Here is a 14,432-nt window from a genome sequence, read left to right on the forward strand (position 1 = left end):
TTGACCAAAAGTTTCTGGGTTTATTTCTGAGCTCTCTATTCTGTTCCATTGATCCGTATGTTTGTTTTTGTTTCAATACTATGCTGTTTTGATTACTGTAGCTCTGTAGTGTTGTCTGAAGTCTAGGAGGGTTATTCTTCCAGCTTCATTCTTTACTTCAGTGTTGCTTTGGCAACACTTTGGGTCTTTTGTGATTCCATATAAATTTTAGGATTATTTGTTTTAGTTCTGTGATAAGTGTCCTGGGAAATTTGATAGGGATTGTATTAAATCTGTAGATTTCTTTGGGTAGTATGGCCATTTTAACAATATTAATTCTTCTAATCCAAGAACATGGGGTATCATTCCATTTCTTTAAGTCATCTTTAATTTCCTTTGTCAGTGTTTTGTAGCTCTCTGCATATGTCTTTCACTTCCTTGGTCAGATTATTCCTAAGTATTTTAGTTTTTTGGATGCAATTTTAAAAGAGATTGTTTCTTTACTTTCCTTTTCTGATATTTCATTTATACAGTAAAGAAATGCTACTGATTTCTCTATGTTAATCTTGTATCCTGCCACCTTGCCGAATTCTTCTTTTTTTAAGACTTCCAAAACAACAGAACATTTATTTTGAGATTTGATAATAATGGAAAACTAAATAATGGGAATTGGACCCTCATCAGGGTCTTCTGGGAAATCGGAAGCACCACCCTTTTCTGCTGCTCGATGCTTCTCCAGTTTAGCAATCAGTTCTTTCGCTGGATTGAAGACACCATTGGTCTGCTGGTCACAGACGTAGCAGCGTTGGGTGGTGCGGAAATGCTGCAGTGCACAGCTCTCACAGAAATAATGCCTGCACTTGGTGACAACTGGGTTTTGGAAGGTCTGGCGACAGATGAAACACTTGACTGGTATTTCCTCCTCATCGCTTCCCACTTCATAGTTTTCGTCCTCATAGACACCATAGCGACCCTCATCAAGCTCACGTTCGATCTGCCACCCATGCTTGTAATCTGAACGGTCATGGAGGAATTTGCAGCTGTCTCCGAAGCCACAGAAGCCAGTTTCCTTGTAGTCCTTACAAATGTCGGGCTGGTAATCCCAGCGCACCGTGGCACGTAGGTGCTTGGGAGCTCGGACGGGGCCCTTCCTCAGCATGCCAGAGGACGCATGGCTCGTAGACGTATCCCTGGGCTTCATGTATTTCTGATAATTATTGATTCCCCGGTAGATCTTGTCGTCGTCCTTGCCCCCCAGCTCCTCCTGGATCTTCCGGCTGCGCTCAAAGATGGCTTGTGCGTCTCGCTCCTTCTCTGTGTCTAGCTCGGAGACAGCAGTCGCCCCCATGTCCTCTGGCCCCACGGGTTTCGCGGAGTGAGTGGACTTGTAGACCACGCCGGGACTCTCGGGCTCGTTCTCCCCCCTCCCCGCCTCCTCGCTACTGAGGTCGCCGAAGGCCGCCTTCCGTTTACCGCTAACACGGGTCGTCTGCATCATCGGATTGTGGGTCTCCCGCTTCTTTTCCGGGTGAACCACGGTGCTGCCTTCGTCGCTGCTGCTGTCGCTGTCTCCGGACTCTCGGCCGCAGGTCGGGCGTTTTCTGCGGCCTGTAGCCCCTTTTCGCCCAGGCTTTTTGAAAAGGAAGGAGCACACCTGGTCCGTCGTCTTTTCTGGAGAAAGCTGCTCTGCCATTGTAAGAGTCTCGGGCCCCCAAACGGCTGGGGCCTGCCGGGCGGCGCCGGGCTGCACGTCACTGCACCTCGCGCGCTAGGGCGCGAGGCGGCGCAGTCAGCCCGGGAAGAGGCCTGCGGTAGCATGAGTGTCCCTTGCTGAATTCTTTCATCAACCCTAATCGTTTTTGTGCGGAGCCTTTAGGGTTTTCTACATATAGTATCATATCATCCGCATATATTGATTATTTTACCTCTTCTCTTGATTTTTTTGTTTGTTTGTTTGAAGTGTTGGTGTATCGTTGCCAATTCAGATCATCCTGTAGTTCAAATAAGAGTGACCTTTTCCTCATAGCTTTTTTAGGGAAACCCTTTAAAGTGATACACAAAAGCTTGATTAATACATAGTCTGGTTTTCATAACTGTATCTGTTGGCATCCACAGAGTGATTTTAAGATTTCTATTTCGTTTTATTTATTTTTCTTTTCTTGTGTCCTGGCCATCACAGTTAGCCATGTTCATCTTCTGGTACCTGTGATACCGTTTTCATATCACAGAAGGCAGAACTTAACTTGAGCAAACCCTCAGGGTTGTTTACTGATTACAGACTCAGTTAATCCTTCTCACACAGTGCAGACAGTGAAGATCAGCTGCGTTTTGTTGACTTATCCAGGCAGGCTACTGTCCACCTCTGTAGCTTCATTTCACAATTTATCTTGGCTGTGTTTCCCTTCACACATCGGATCTATCATCGTCTCACTTATTCCAGGCTTACTAATCAATACATCAATTAACAAATATTTGCTGAGTACTTTTTATGATGGGCACATGATGTTTGTCTTGCCTAGAAGACATTTTCTTTTCCAATGGTAACTACATTTAGGTTTCCCTTTGGGAAATCTCCCCATACAGCTCTCAGTCGTGAGCTTTGGATCCCTCACGAGCTCCAGCGGTGGGCATGTGACTCAGACTGGCCAGTCAGTGTATTCCATTCATCTGGCCCCAGCGACTTCTGTGGTGATGGACACACAACCTAAAACACTCCTTTAGGAATGAATTCCATGACTTTTGACAAACATTGGTGGGGAGAGAAACTCTCTTTCTGCCAGGATTACTCTCCAGGTGCAATATTTCTGGGGTTATTTTTAATCCCACTATTAGAGGATCTTTGAAGAATGAAGCCAATATAGAGAAAACCATATCCAAGGAATGCAGAAAGACATTCTTATGTCCTGTTCAAAAAGCCTGGCCCAGCTGTGCCTGCAGCTGATATCAGGCAACACCTGTATTTTAGATGTACCCAATGTCTGTTCTTCACTAAAAAAGACAGCTGATTTAAACACCTATATATGCAAGGTTTTGGAAAATACAAATTTCTGGTTTTCAAGGGTTTATAAGAAATTAGAAAGTATAAAATATAATCACATCAAGTTAGCATTGCTCTTCAAAACTATACCATTTTTCTCTCTATCCCTGAAATTACTGCTTGATGTCAGAATTATTTGCATATATCATTTTCTTCAGTGATAGATTTCAGAGGAGCTAGCCTGATTTTCTATTTACCTCCTCGTTCTTAATATCTAGTACCATCCTTTGCACATGGAATGTATTCAGCAAGTTTTTATTGAGTTTATCTGAAAAGATAACTAATGTTACTCAGAGATTTATGGTAAATGCCAAACGAGTAATTTAGATCATAATGTCCTACTGTTTTCAGTCAAGGGGCATTTTTTGGTCCTCTGGGCCAGGTCTTCATTCAGATTGCTACCACTAGATGATTTGTGTTTTGTTTTGTTTTATTGAGCAAAGGCACGACTCGGTCTAGACAGAGACAGCCTTGTGGAGATAGAAGAAAGGGAATTGAGAGATTAAGTATCCAAGGATTTATGTTTTACAAGGAATGTGCTTCATTATCAAAATACTGTTAAATTATCTTGTTCACTTACCAAACTTACATTCGTTAACATTTTAATTTTAATGAGAAGAAGAAAATGAAGGAAAGCTCACTCCCACGCATCAAAATATATGCAGTAATCACCATATCTTGATTGTAATCGTTGTTTTTTGACCTTCTCTAGCTCAAATGATTCAGCTAATTTTACACAGTTGCACTGTAGAACAATTTTGTTACTGGTTAATTAGAACCAAATGTCCTGATAAGGTCTGATTCTTTCTTTATTCTCAGAACTGTGAATCTTTGTTCTTCCTGGATCAAACCAAAGTGAACTTCCCTCATATTGGAGATTTCTTCATCTTCACGTGTAAAAACACCTGAAGCTTCTCGGTCCAAGGTATACAACTAGATATCTCCACCGAACACTTCTGTCTTTTAAATTTTAATCAATACAGGCAAGAGTGGTCTTATTATATGAGGATGGACATAACACAATGCTCAAAACAATGCTTTTAATTATAACGGTAGCTAAAATTCAGAGAAGGAACTGAAAATGCATGGGTGATATTCAAAACCTGTATCCTCTTCATCTTGGGGGTAATGTCATTCTGTAGGTTGGGAAATAATGATGGTTTAAGTTTAATAATTCCTTTCTGTGGTTTTATTAGATAAATAACATCAGAGTTGTTTTTTTTTTTTTTTTTATAAGAGAGGGACCCTTGAAATCATACAGACCCAAGTATGAATCCAGCACCACCAGTTTGCCAGAGCTCTTCATTGTAGGCAAGTCACTTGCCTTTTTCAGCCTGTTTTCTCATCTGTTCCTCATGGGCTTGCTGTGAGGACTAAGTATTCTAATGTTCTAAGTATGTCTAATGTATGACATCAAAGCACAGTGGTAGTAGTAGCAGTCATTACATTAGCTGAAATAGTATTTGTGGTACAGCTTTCCCTATATCCTTCCTAGGAAACTTGATGTAAAGGCAGTTCCATTTCTCCCCAGTGTTGAGTGGGCCATATGGCTGGCTAGGACCCCTCTTCCTTCATATTCCTCCTGTGTCCCTTCAAGGATGCAGATGGGTTTGAACTGGGGTTGTCCCTTCCAGGATGGAGGAAAGCTGTTCTTCAGTTCAGGGTACACTTCTAGGAAACAGGAGAATGACAAATAATAGAGAAGCACCAGCCCCAAATGCTGTCAAATTGTGAGAGTAAACCTAATGTTGGTTTTTGTGTAGCTGAGTTTTTTTGTTGAAGGAATTAAATTCTAACAAAACTAGCTTTGATCAAAGAAGTTGACCCAATTTCATACAAGAAATCAGGATGTTACTGAGGATTGAACGGTTTATTGCTAGAATAATAAAGACCACAAGAGGAAGAATTTTGATCTCTTTTGCTCCCTCCTGAATCGCAGCTCCTAAAGTTGTGCCTGGAATATGAGAGGTGCTCAATATATAATTATTGAGTAAATGAATGAATGCTGCAAAAGAAAGGGTGGACTTGGGCTGAATTTTAAGCCTGATAACTACAGCTGTATAAAAGAGACAGAAGCCACATGGTTAAGGCAGGAAGCTGAAGTTCCTCTTTTCTGAAAATCTCTAAGAGTAGGTTCAACTCCCATGTGTCCAAGATCATGTTAATTCTAGAACGTTCTAGACCTCTCATGGAAAGCCCCATATCTGTATGAAAGAGCTTTCCTCATCTTGGAACTTAGAGGGCTTTGCCAGGCAACACAGGCATCTACCTACAGTTAATCTTTTACCCCAATCATACCTTAAGACAGATTTCCCTGCTACAGGTCCATTTTGCTTCTTACACTATTTTCTTATCAGCTACCTGTTACCTGTGTGTACAGGTTTGGTAATGACTCCCAGTGATACTTATTCATAAAGTTCACCTTTTTCTTCACGGAAAGCAGAAAACAGTTCCTCATTAGTAGTTGGGCCGTATGTAAATAGCTGAATGACATTGTTGCTTTCTCTCCGCAAAGGAGAGAAGTTTTGCTCAAGGTTTCACAGAAAATACTGATTTTTTGTGTCCCAGATCATCTTCAGTCCAGGGTGTCATAATTCGTTGTGGTTTTACTTTCCTTTGGAAAATAGTGTAGTAGATCAAAGTACTTCTTTCCTTTATGTGAATAATGCTTTATTCATTTAAACTCCTAATATGAAACAAGAATATTTACTAAAAGATTTCATGGGAATCTTGGGTAGAAAACAGTACTTATTTTATAATCAGTTTGAAATAAAATGGTAATTACTTTGAGAAAGAGATTTCTTATTACCATGGTGGGCTACTGACCACTTTTTAGGACAAGGTAACTAATTTAATAAGTGACTATATTTCTGTTGCCAAAACCTCTGAATCTGGACAGGTTTCATGCTAAATGGTCTAATGTATATGAAGTCAAAGCGCAATTTTTGTTGTTTTTCAAATTCGGTTACTTAATAGATACAGTACCAGAAATAAACCACAGCCTGGAAGCCCCATCTTAGCTGTTATACATCTCAGGAAAGCATAATTGGAAGACAAGTTTGAACCAATGAAACCCACAGAGCAGAAAGATACCATTACAGATTTCAAGATCATACATCATCAAAAATACCTTATGATGATGTTGATGAAACCAAAGGACCAAGCTCACTAAAACCAATTTATTTTCATTGCATATGTAGATAAAAGGCAATGGGTCTGGTGAAACTGAGATGACATAGTGAAAGACTTCAGTGCTCTGCAGTTTGCTTTGAAGGTGTAATTTATGAAGATACTTTAAAGCCATATGTAATACAAATGACGGTATTTCTGGAAATATATTTGTGCTCTGTAGGACTCATGAGCAGTAATGCCTGGAGTACTCCAACAAAGGTTGTTGCATGAATTAATGAAGCAATCTGGGCATCGGTCCAATAAAAATGTTGGCTGAATGCTTCCTTGGTGGGGGGAAAGATTTTGAGAACAAGATATCTATAAGTAATTGATGCTGGTTAAATAGAACATCTTTCTTACTCTTTTCCACTCACTTCTGAACTAAGTCAGCTGTGTACCTTTGAGAGAGGAAGAAGGCTTCAAGGGGCATGTTTACTTTGATGCAAAGAGTCAATTTTCAAGTAATTTACTTCTTTTGGAATAGACCAACATTGAATATGAACACCCAGGCTTAGCAGCCCTTAGAAATAAAGTCTCTGCATTTAATGCTGGTATCTCAGATTTATGCTGCACACTTTCTGTAAGATCAAAGTACTATATGTAATTCTCAATTTCTATGCAACTGTATATTTGAATATTTATTTTGTGTTGGGAACAGTGGGAAGAAATGGAATCATATTAACTGAATCTAATAGGAAGAGTACCCTTCTCTCTTGGCTTGAGGTAGATTCTGTTTTCTACGGGGACATAAATAAAAATGCTAGGCTCCTAAGAACCTCTGTGTCCTTCTTGCCAATCAGAAGTAGAAGGGAACTGGACGTCTTTAAGTGGTTGGTAATACGCTAGGAAGAGAAGAGTATGGTGTGAAGTAGCTGAGCTGGGTGGACTGTCACTTGCTTTTTAGAAACTGGTCTGAAAGTTGCTCTCCATTCACAGCCACAGAGGATGGAGACCCAATTCAGTGTCATAATATTTTAAATCCGTCCTTATTCTATTACTCTCCAGCCACGTTACTCAAGGCAGGTCACTTAACTTCTCTAAGCACCACTTTCTTTATCTACATAATTGGAAAACTAAAAACTCTCCTCTGTGTCTCACAATCATTTCCTGAGACTCCACTGAAACCGTGTTCGCAGACGTGTTTTGCTGGCTGTGGAGAACCATGCTGCTGTGAAGTGTGGGTATTATCCTCTCTAATGGAAAGCTCCCTGAGGGTTTATACTTTTCATAAACCTCTTCCAGCTGCCTACTTTATTTCCCAAACACTCCTCCTTTGGCTCTTCCTTCTTTTTGTTCTAATTACATCCAGGAGGAAGCCTCCATTAAGAATTAATGAGCTTTAGTACATTCATTTACCATCTGCTCCCCCTCCCCCTTCTAACAAATGAAGGTGTGTCTCAGCCTCAGGACCGTATGTTGGCTGTAGCCAGGCAGATGGGAGTGATGTAGATGAGAAAGGTTCTTTATTCCGTGGTACCAAGGTCACGTTAGGATTTGGTGCTGCTTTGGGAAGCCAGATGGTGACTAGAAGGTGAGAAGACCCTCTGTTTAGAGCCCTGCTATGGAGCACACTGGCCCCACTGGTACTCATTTATTCATTCAGTTAATGTTTACCATGTGTCTGTTGTATGCCAGGCACTACGCCGGATGGTGAGCATGTAAGGTTGAATAAGACAGACTCTTTTCCTTGAATTGCTCACAGCCCACTGGAGGAGATAAATACCTGTACTCAGGTAATTATAGTGCAATATTTGATGTGCTATGTGATGTGGTATAGCACTGAGTCTAGATTTGGATATGGGGAAAGTTAGAGGAGTGGAGTTACTCTCACAATTTGGGCTTTTCAGAGAAAGGACTGTCTTCTCAGTTCCCTCCGTGTCTGTTAGCAAAGGGAACTGGTTTGTGAACTAGTGAGTATCTAGTTGATACCCTCAAGTCCACATCTCTCTTTTTCTTTATGCCTATAAATGCTGTGTCCAGCTTGGGAATCACCCAGGACATAACTGAAGCATCAGAAATATTTGTTCATGGAGTGTACAATAATCTCCCCATCTCTGTTTGGAATATCTATATGCCATCTTTGTTTAATGAAGAGCATGGTAACTAGGATCCTAACAGAAAACAGATGGCACACAAAACTATTACAGAGGTGTCAGTACAACCCCATACAAGGGCTTGTGCAGGAATCTGGGGAAAGCAGCAGCTGAGCTGAAACAACCTGTGTCCGAAGGCAACAATAGAGGGATCAGTTTTGGGAACGCAGCAGAGAAAGGTCTTGTGGAATTGGCCTTCTTGACAGGTACAGTAACCTTCAGTGGAGAGTCGTACTCAGCTCACTTTGAGACTGTCTAGTGGGGAGAGAGCCAGGGAAACAAATCCCCTGACCTCACCTTCCTCCTCCCTTCCTCACATTTCTTCGATGCTCTCCATTGTCCAGACCCAGTCAGAACCTACAGGGGCTGGGATCCTGGAAACCTCACCCTGGCAGGTCACTGGAGAAGGGTGGAGAGGGGTCCTGGAGGGGCAAACAGAAGATAACCACTTATGAGAGATCAGGATCCTCACCTGTAACATGAAGGTATAAGAATGCAGGCTTGTCTGCTCCAAAAAGTTGTGTTATATATATGTGTGTATAACACAAAGTTTCATGCACATATACTTTTATTATGCCCATAGATATATGCGTGATATATATGCAAAATTTTCTGAAAATAATAGCACACAAGTTCTGAATAACTCTTTCTTACTTGAGATGCTTACCAGACACTCTTTTTCTTTTCTTTTTCTTTTTTTTAAACTTTCTTAGTTATGGAAAATTTCAAACATACACCAAAGTGGAGAGAACAGTATAATAAATCCCTAGATGCCCACTGTTTTGCTTCAGAACTTATTGATTCATGATCAATCTCATTTCATTCATACTCTCATCCAATCTCCACAATCCTATGATTTTGAAAAAATCCCCTGTTTGGCTTTTGTTAGGCCAAAGGGCATGTTAAAACTATTTCTTAATATCAAATTAAGCATATGTGTTTAAGAGCTGAATCATAGGCAGTAATGTATTTTTTTTAAAATGTTAGTCAGCCCTACTAAACCCCAGATTATTTTAAAGTGATAAAGAAATGATTGCAAAAATACAATGAAGTCACATGATTTATATAACTATTTACTGTGTTATAGTTTAAAAATATTGGTTGGTACCTTTATTTGCCTCTTTTTCTTTTATTGTTTGGTAATTAAATAAAACTGAAGACATCTTCATTTAGGAATTTAGTTATCCCCCACCCCTATATTGGGAACCTTTTATGGGATACCATTTACTCTATAGGACATTGTTTCCCTCTGATTTGTAATGTCATATCCCCCAGATATCAATACACGAATGGACCTGTATTGGGCACCTCTTTTTATTCTGTTGGTTTATTATTTTTTAGATCATTGTGCCAATATCACACTTTATAATATACTATAAAGTATCACTTGATAATAATTCTTCATATCTGGTGTATGGAGTCTTTAAAGTATCCTGGTCCTTCTTGGCCTGCTCCTCTATATAAATAGATGCAGTTTGTCAAACCCCATGGGGAAAACAGTCCTGTTGGTATATGGCAGTTGATTTCTAAAATGATCTGCAAAACGTATTTGTTGAGAACTTTGAAAGTTTTCTGGAAGTTTATGAACTGAAGACTACATGAGGCTTAAGACAAACAGGAATAAAATATGATTTTTCTCTTGTGCGTGTTAAATCTTGATTGAAAGAAAAAGAATGTATCTTTGCAATATTTGTATTTTGAGCATAGGACCCATATATATATTTTTTTCCCTGCAAAAAGCGTTGTGTTTCTTTTTGGTCCAAGGCTTGGGAGAAGGCTCCAGGGTAGTTAAAAGGCTGCCTAAAAAAAAATAAAAAATAAAATAATTCCATGTGCAGCAACATGGATGGACCTGGAGATTGTCATTCTGTGTGAAGTAAGCCAGAAAGAGAAAGAAAAATACTATATGATATCACTTATATGTGGAATCTAAAAAATAATAAATAAATAAATAAATAAATAAATAAATAAATAAATAAATAAACGAACTTATTTACAAAACAGAAACAGACTCAGACATCAAAAACAAACTTATGGTTACTAGGGGAAAAAGGGGTGGGAAAGGATAAATTGGGAGTTCAAGGTTTGCAGATACTAACATATATAAAATAGGTAAACAACAAGTTCACAGTGTATAGCACAGGGAACTATATTCAATATCTTGTAGTAACTTGCAGTGAAAAAGAATATGAAAATGAATAGATGTGTGTTCATGTATGACTGAAGCATTATGCTGTACACCAGAAATTGACACAACATTGTAAACTGACTATACTTCAATTACAAAAAAAAAAAAAAAAAAAAAAAGCTGCCTAGTGGCTGCAGAGAGAGGCTTCTGGCAGAAGCCCTGACCAAAGGGGCTCCTCAAAGGCCACTGTGTTCAGAGGCTCCTAGTCGTGCTCGAGGGTGAGCTTTTTGAAGAGATACTTGCCCAGCCCAGACTGGAGACCAGCCAGCTTGAGGAGGTAAGTCAGGCGCTTGCCATCTTCTTTATGAGTTTCACCTGCTCACCCAGGAGGTCCTCGGTCTTGACGAGTTCCACCTGCTCACACAGGAAGTGGCTCTCCCGGAAGTCAGAGAGGCGGGGTCTGCGTGGGCAGAGCCCAGGGCATGCTGGTCTAGAAGGGCCTTGTTCGGTTCCGCTCCAGGAGAATGGCGGCTTCCGTAGCGTCCTGGGTTTTACCCCACTCTTCTCCGGATGGCGTCTGCACGTCATGGAAGGGGGCACGGCTGCAGTGCTGGTTTTGCATTTTCAAGAGACACTTGGCACCGCTGAGCTTCTCCTCGGCCCATTCTTGGAAAAAACAACCCACGCCTTCCAGAGCCACATCGAAGCGGTGGAAATAGAAGCCCAGCGAGAGGTAGGAGTAAGAGGCCCGCACGCACGTTGACCTGGCGGTTGACGGTGCCTCCACCTCGGCGGAATAATTCTGACGAATCTAGGAGCTCATGGTTGGTTGGTAATAAGGGTCTAAAGCTCAAAAAATGGTGTTGGCTGGTCCCGCAGGCCGTGGGTAGCTGAGTGGCTGGTTCCGAAGGTTGCGACTGGAAGACAGGTTGGAGGGTGGTCTGAGGCTAGAGGAAGGGGCGTCCCTGGGTCTGTTTGTCCAAACGCCATTGAAATGAGAGGCAGATACTTGGGACTGCCGAGCGCACAGCCGACCCGTCTCTTTGTTTAGTGTAGTTTTCCACTCACTAAGATTTTTCTTTGCAATATGGGCTGTCTCAGTGACAAAAAAAGGTATGAGAAGAAATGGTTGACAGAATATCTCAACCAGTGATCTCAAAAAATATGTACCATGGACCCAAGGGGCAATGCATTGAATAGGGGCAATTAATTGAATATTAATTGGCTGGTGATTTAAAGATACTGATGATGAGGACCATGGCTGCAATACAGCTGAATCACCAGTCATTTAAAAATGTTGGCTCTGAATGCTTAGGAATTGGCTTAGTTACTTGTTTGTTGGGTAGCAAATTAGTGGCTTTAACACAACACAGGTTTTATGGGTCAGGAGTCCAGGCACTGGGTCCTCTGCTTAGGGGCTCACCAGGCTCTGATAAACAGGCGGACCACATTTTCATCTGGACGTTGGCTTGGGGAGAAATCCACTCCTGTGCTCGTTCAGTTTGTGGGCAGAATTCATTTCCCGGTTGCTCCATGACTGGTGGCCTGGCTCTCATCGGAGGCCACCCCAGTCCTAGAGGCCATGCAGTTCCTCCCTGTGGGCTTCTTCAGCGTGGTGGCTTACTTTGTCGGGTGGGCAAGGAGGGTCTCTGACCTATAGAGGGAAGGCCCAGTCCTTCTTTCATGAGGTTTCACTTGATTAAGGCTACCCAGGATAATCTCCCTTTTGATTTACTCTTTTGACTTGGGACCTTCATAACATCAGCAAAACCCTTTCACCTTTGCCATACTCAGTTTAGAAGAAAGTCACAGATCCTGCCCATGCTCAGATGGAGGGGCTGATCATACAGGGTGTCAACACCAGGAGGACAGGCAGTTGGAGGGCCACTTTAGGGGCTCTTTGCATAGGGATGAAATAAAATAGCAGAAAAATTGTCATCTGTGGTCACAATTCCGACCTCCTGGTTCTTTAAAAGTAAAGGGCATTTCTGGGATGAGAACTGCGAAGGTGGAGGTGTTTAGGGAGATGCGGGTCCAGCCCATTTTGTTGTGAGAAGCAGAAGGAATGCACATCACCCTCCCTGAGCTGTTCAGAAAGGCTGTGCTGTGGGGTCGGGAGCATGCTGTGGGCTGTCTCACCTTCAGAGGAGTAGATGTGGGGAGGCACGTCCGTGGCTCTGACTGGCAGGCAACAGAGATCTCCTTGCAGTCAGCAGCCCAGGAAAGAGTTAAGCCTTGACTTTTGTTCCTGAGCCAGGAGTTTTTGATTAGATGCTTAATTGCCCTGGGAAGCTTATGTGGAGGGTACACGCTTAGTGAGCTGAGACATTCGGAGACTGAATTTAGTACCTACTCTTAAGCCTGCTCCCAAGGACGAGAATAAAAGGAGTTGTGGGACGTGTGTTGTTGGCACAAACGCTGGGCAAACAATCGCCTTCCCGGCGGAGCAGCAGTTTCCCGGCGCAGGTGATTCTGTGTGTGGCATTTGTGCTGTACATCTCCCTTCACCTTTCTGGCCCTGGTCTGCAAAAAATTTCTGGCACAGCAGGGATTAGTGCCTAATGGCAAGAGAAAAGGCAATTAGCATTTCCTAACAGCTAACCAAACACAAAAGCGTCCCCCAGCCTTGCACGGAGCACCTCTGACCATCCATCCCTCCTCTGTGGCAAAGCCCTGCACCTTACAATTTGTACTTAATTATACAAGAAAAGAGAAATCTGTTTCTCTGGGAGAGACTCTGAGAACCTGTTGGGGAAAGCTTTCAATTTTAATTACAGAAGAAATAAGTGGCTGAGGGAACTTTGAAAGGGAATTACCTTTCCTTTTCTTCCGATTTTGCAAAACAGCTGGCCAAACAGAGTCCCGAGGCTCTGTTTAGGCCACCAGTGCAGGGTGGCTGCAGGCCGTGCTGGGGTTCATTTTGCAAATCAGCTGGAAAGATTTCTTTGGGGCTTAAGGAAGCTAATTTAAACATTGCCTGTGTACAGAAACTTTAATCCCTCTTAATGTGTCAGCTGTGCTGTCGGAAAAGCAGACCTCCTGTGCTGGCGTGCACGAGAAAGAAAACTAGCACCGTCTTCATTATTCAAACCATCAGCCCATAGACAAAGGGGAGAAACAAGAAACCCATCATCCCAGTGACACCCAGATCTTTCGTGTTTCATTTTGACGGCATTTGTTTCCATGTGGCGTGGGCTCCCCCCACCCCGTCCTGCCTGTTACTCTTTATGGTAATTGAAGCTGGGCCCCAAAGCCCTCAGAGGCTTGTATTTTCTTCTCACATGAGTGACGCTTCAGTGATAAACTTGAACTTAAAGTTACTGAGGCGGAACTGAGGGTTCATTTGATAGCTAGTGGTTTTCAGCAGCTCCGCGGGGCTTCGGGATGCAGCGTGAGGTAGATTGTTAATGTCCTGTGAGGGAAAACAATAACACATTTCATTAATGCGTTCATGTGTGAAGCATCCATTAGTGCACTGGTGGTATTAATGACGTTATGCTTCAAACTGACATGCGGGGCATGACAGGAATTGCAGGGTCGGATGGGAACAGATGACATGATGAACAAATATTTGAATGGCTTCATTTGCCTGCGGGTCAAATGGTGGGTGCAAGGAATGGAGGAGGTGGGGGCTCGAAAGGAATCTTTTGGTTTTGACCCAGAGCAGTGGTGGCAAAACCAAAAAAAGAGAAACCCACACATGTGTGCACGGTATGTGCCCTCCCTCCCAAAGAAAACCAGAGTCGGACGGTAGTTAAAGCACAGAAACAGATTTTACTCAGGAATGACTGCAGTCGAGGAAAAGAGACCTCAGTTTAGAGCTGGGCTCAGTTCCAAGGACAGCGTAGACAAGATAGGATTTACAGCTGAGGAGAAGGGTCGGGGGCGATGGATGGAAAATTGCTAAGAGGAAACATCAGGAGGAAGGGGCACTGTGGCTAAATAGACTGGACAGGATTCTTGCTGAAGGCTGGCCAGGTGGTCAGGGACCAAGGGTGGGGGTTGCGGAATTTGGTCAGATACT

At 42.3% G+C, this 14,432-nt stretch overlaps 1 protein-coding gene and 2 pseudogenes across 1 annotated transcript; 1 reads left to right on the forward strand and 2 right to left on the reverse strand.

Moving 5' to 3' along the window:
* Positions 1–574: 574 nt before the first annotated feature.
* Positions 575–1,672, reverse strand: LOC102523427 (E3 ubiquitin-protein ligase RNF113A). Its single transcript, XM_006187871.3, has one exon. The coding sequence runs from the start codon at positions 1,670–1,672 to the stop codon at positions 635–637; it is 1,038 nt and encodes a 345-aa protein (XP_006187933.1). The 3' UTR covers positions 575–634.
* Positions 1,673–3,834: 2,162 nt separating this feature from the next.
* LOC102507975 overlaps positions 3,835–14,432 on the forward strand; it is a 146,861-nt pseudogene continuing 136,263 nt past the window's right edge.
* Positions 10,514–11,661, reverse strand: LOC102523177 (annotated as a pseudogene).

This window comes from Camelus ferus, unplaced genomic scaffold (assembly GCF_009834535.1).
Source record: "Camelus ferus isolate YT-003-E unplaced genomic scaffold, BCGSAC_Cfer_1.0 contig299, whole genome shotgun sequence".
Classification (NCBI taxonomy): domain Eukaryota; kingdom Metazoa; phylum Chordata; class Mammalia; order Artiodactyla; family Camelidae; genus Camelus; species Camelus ferus.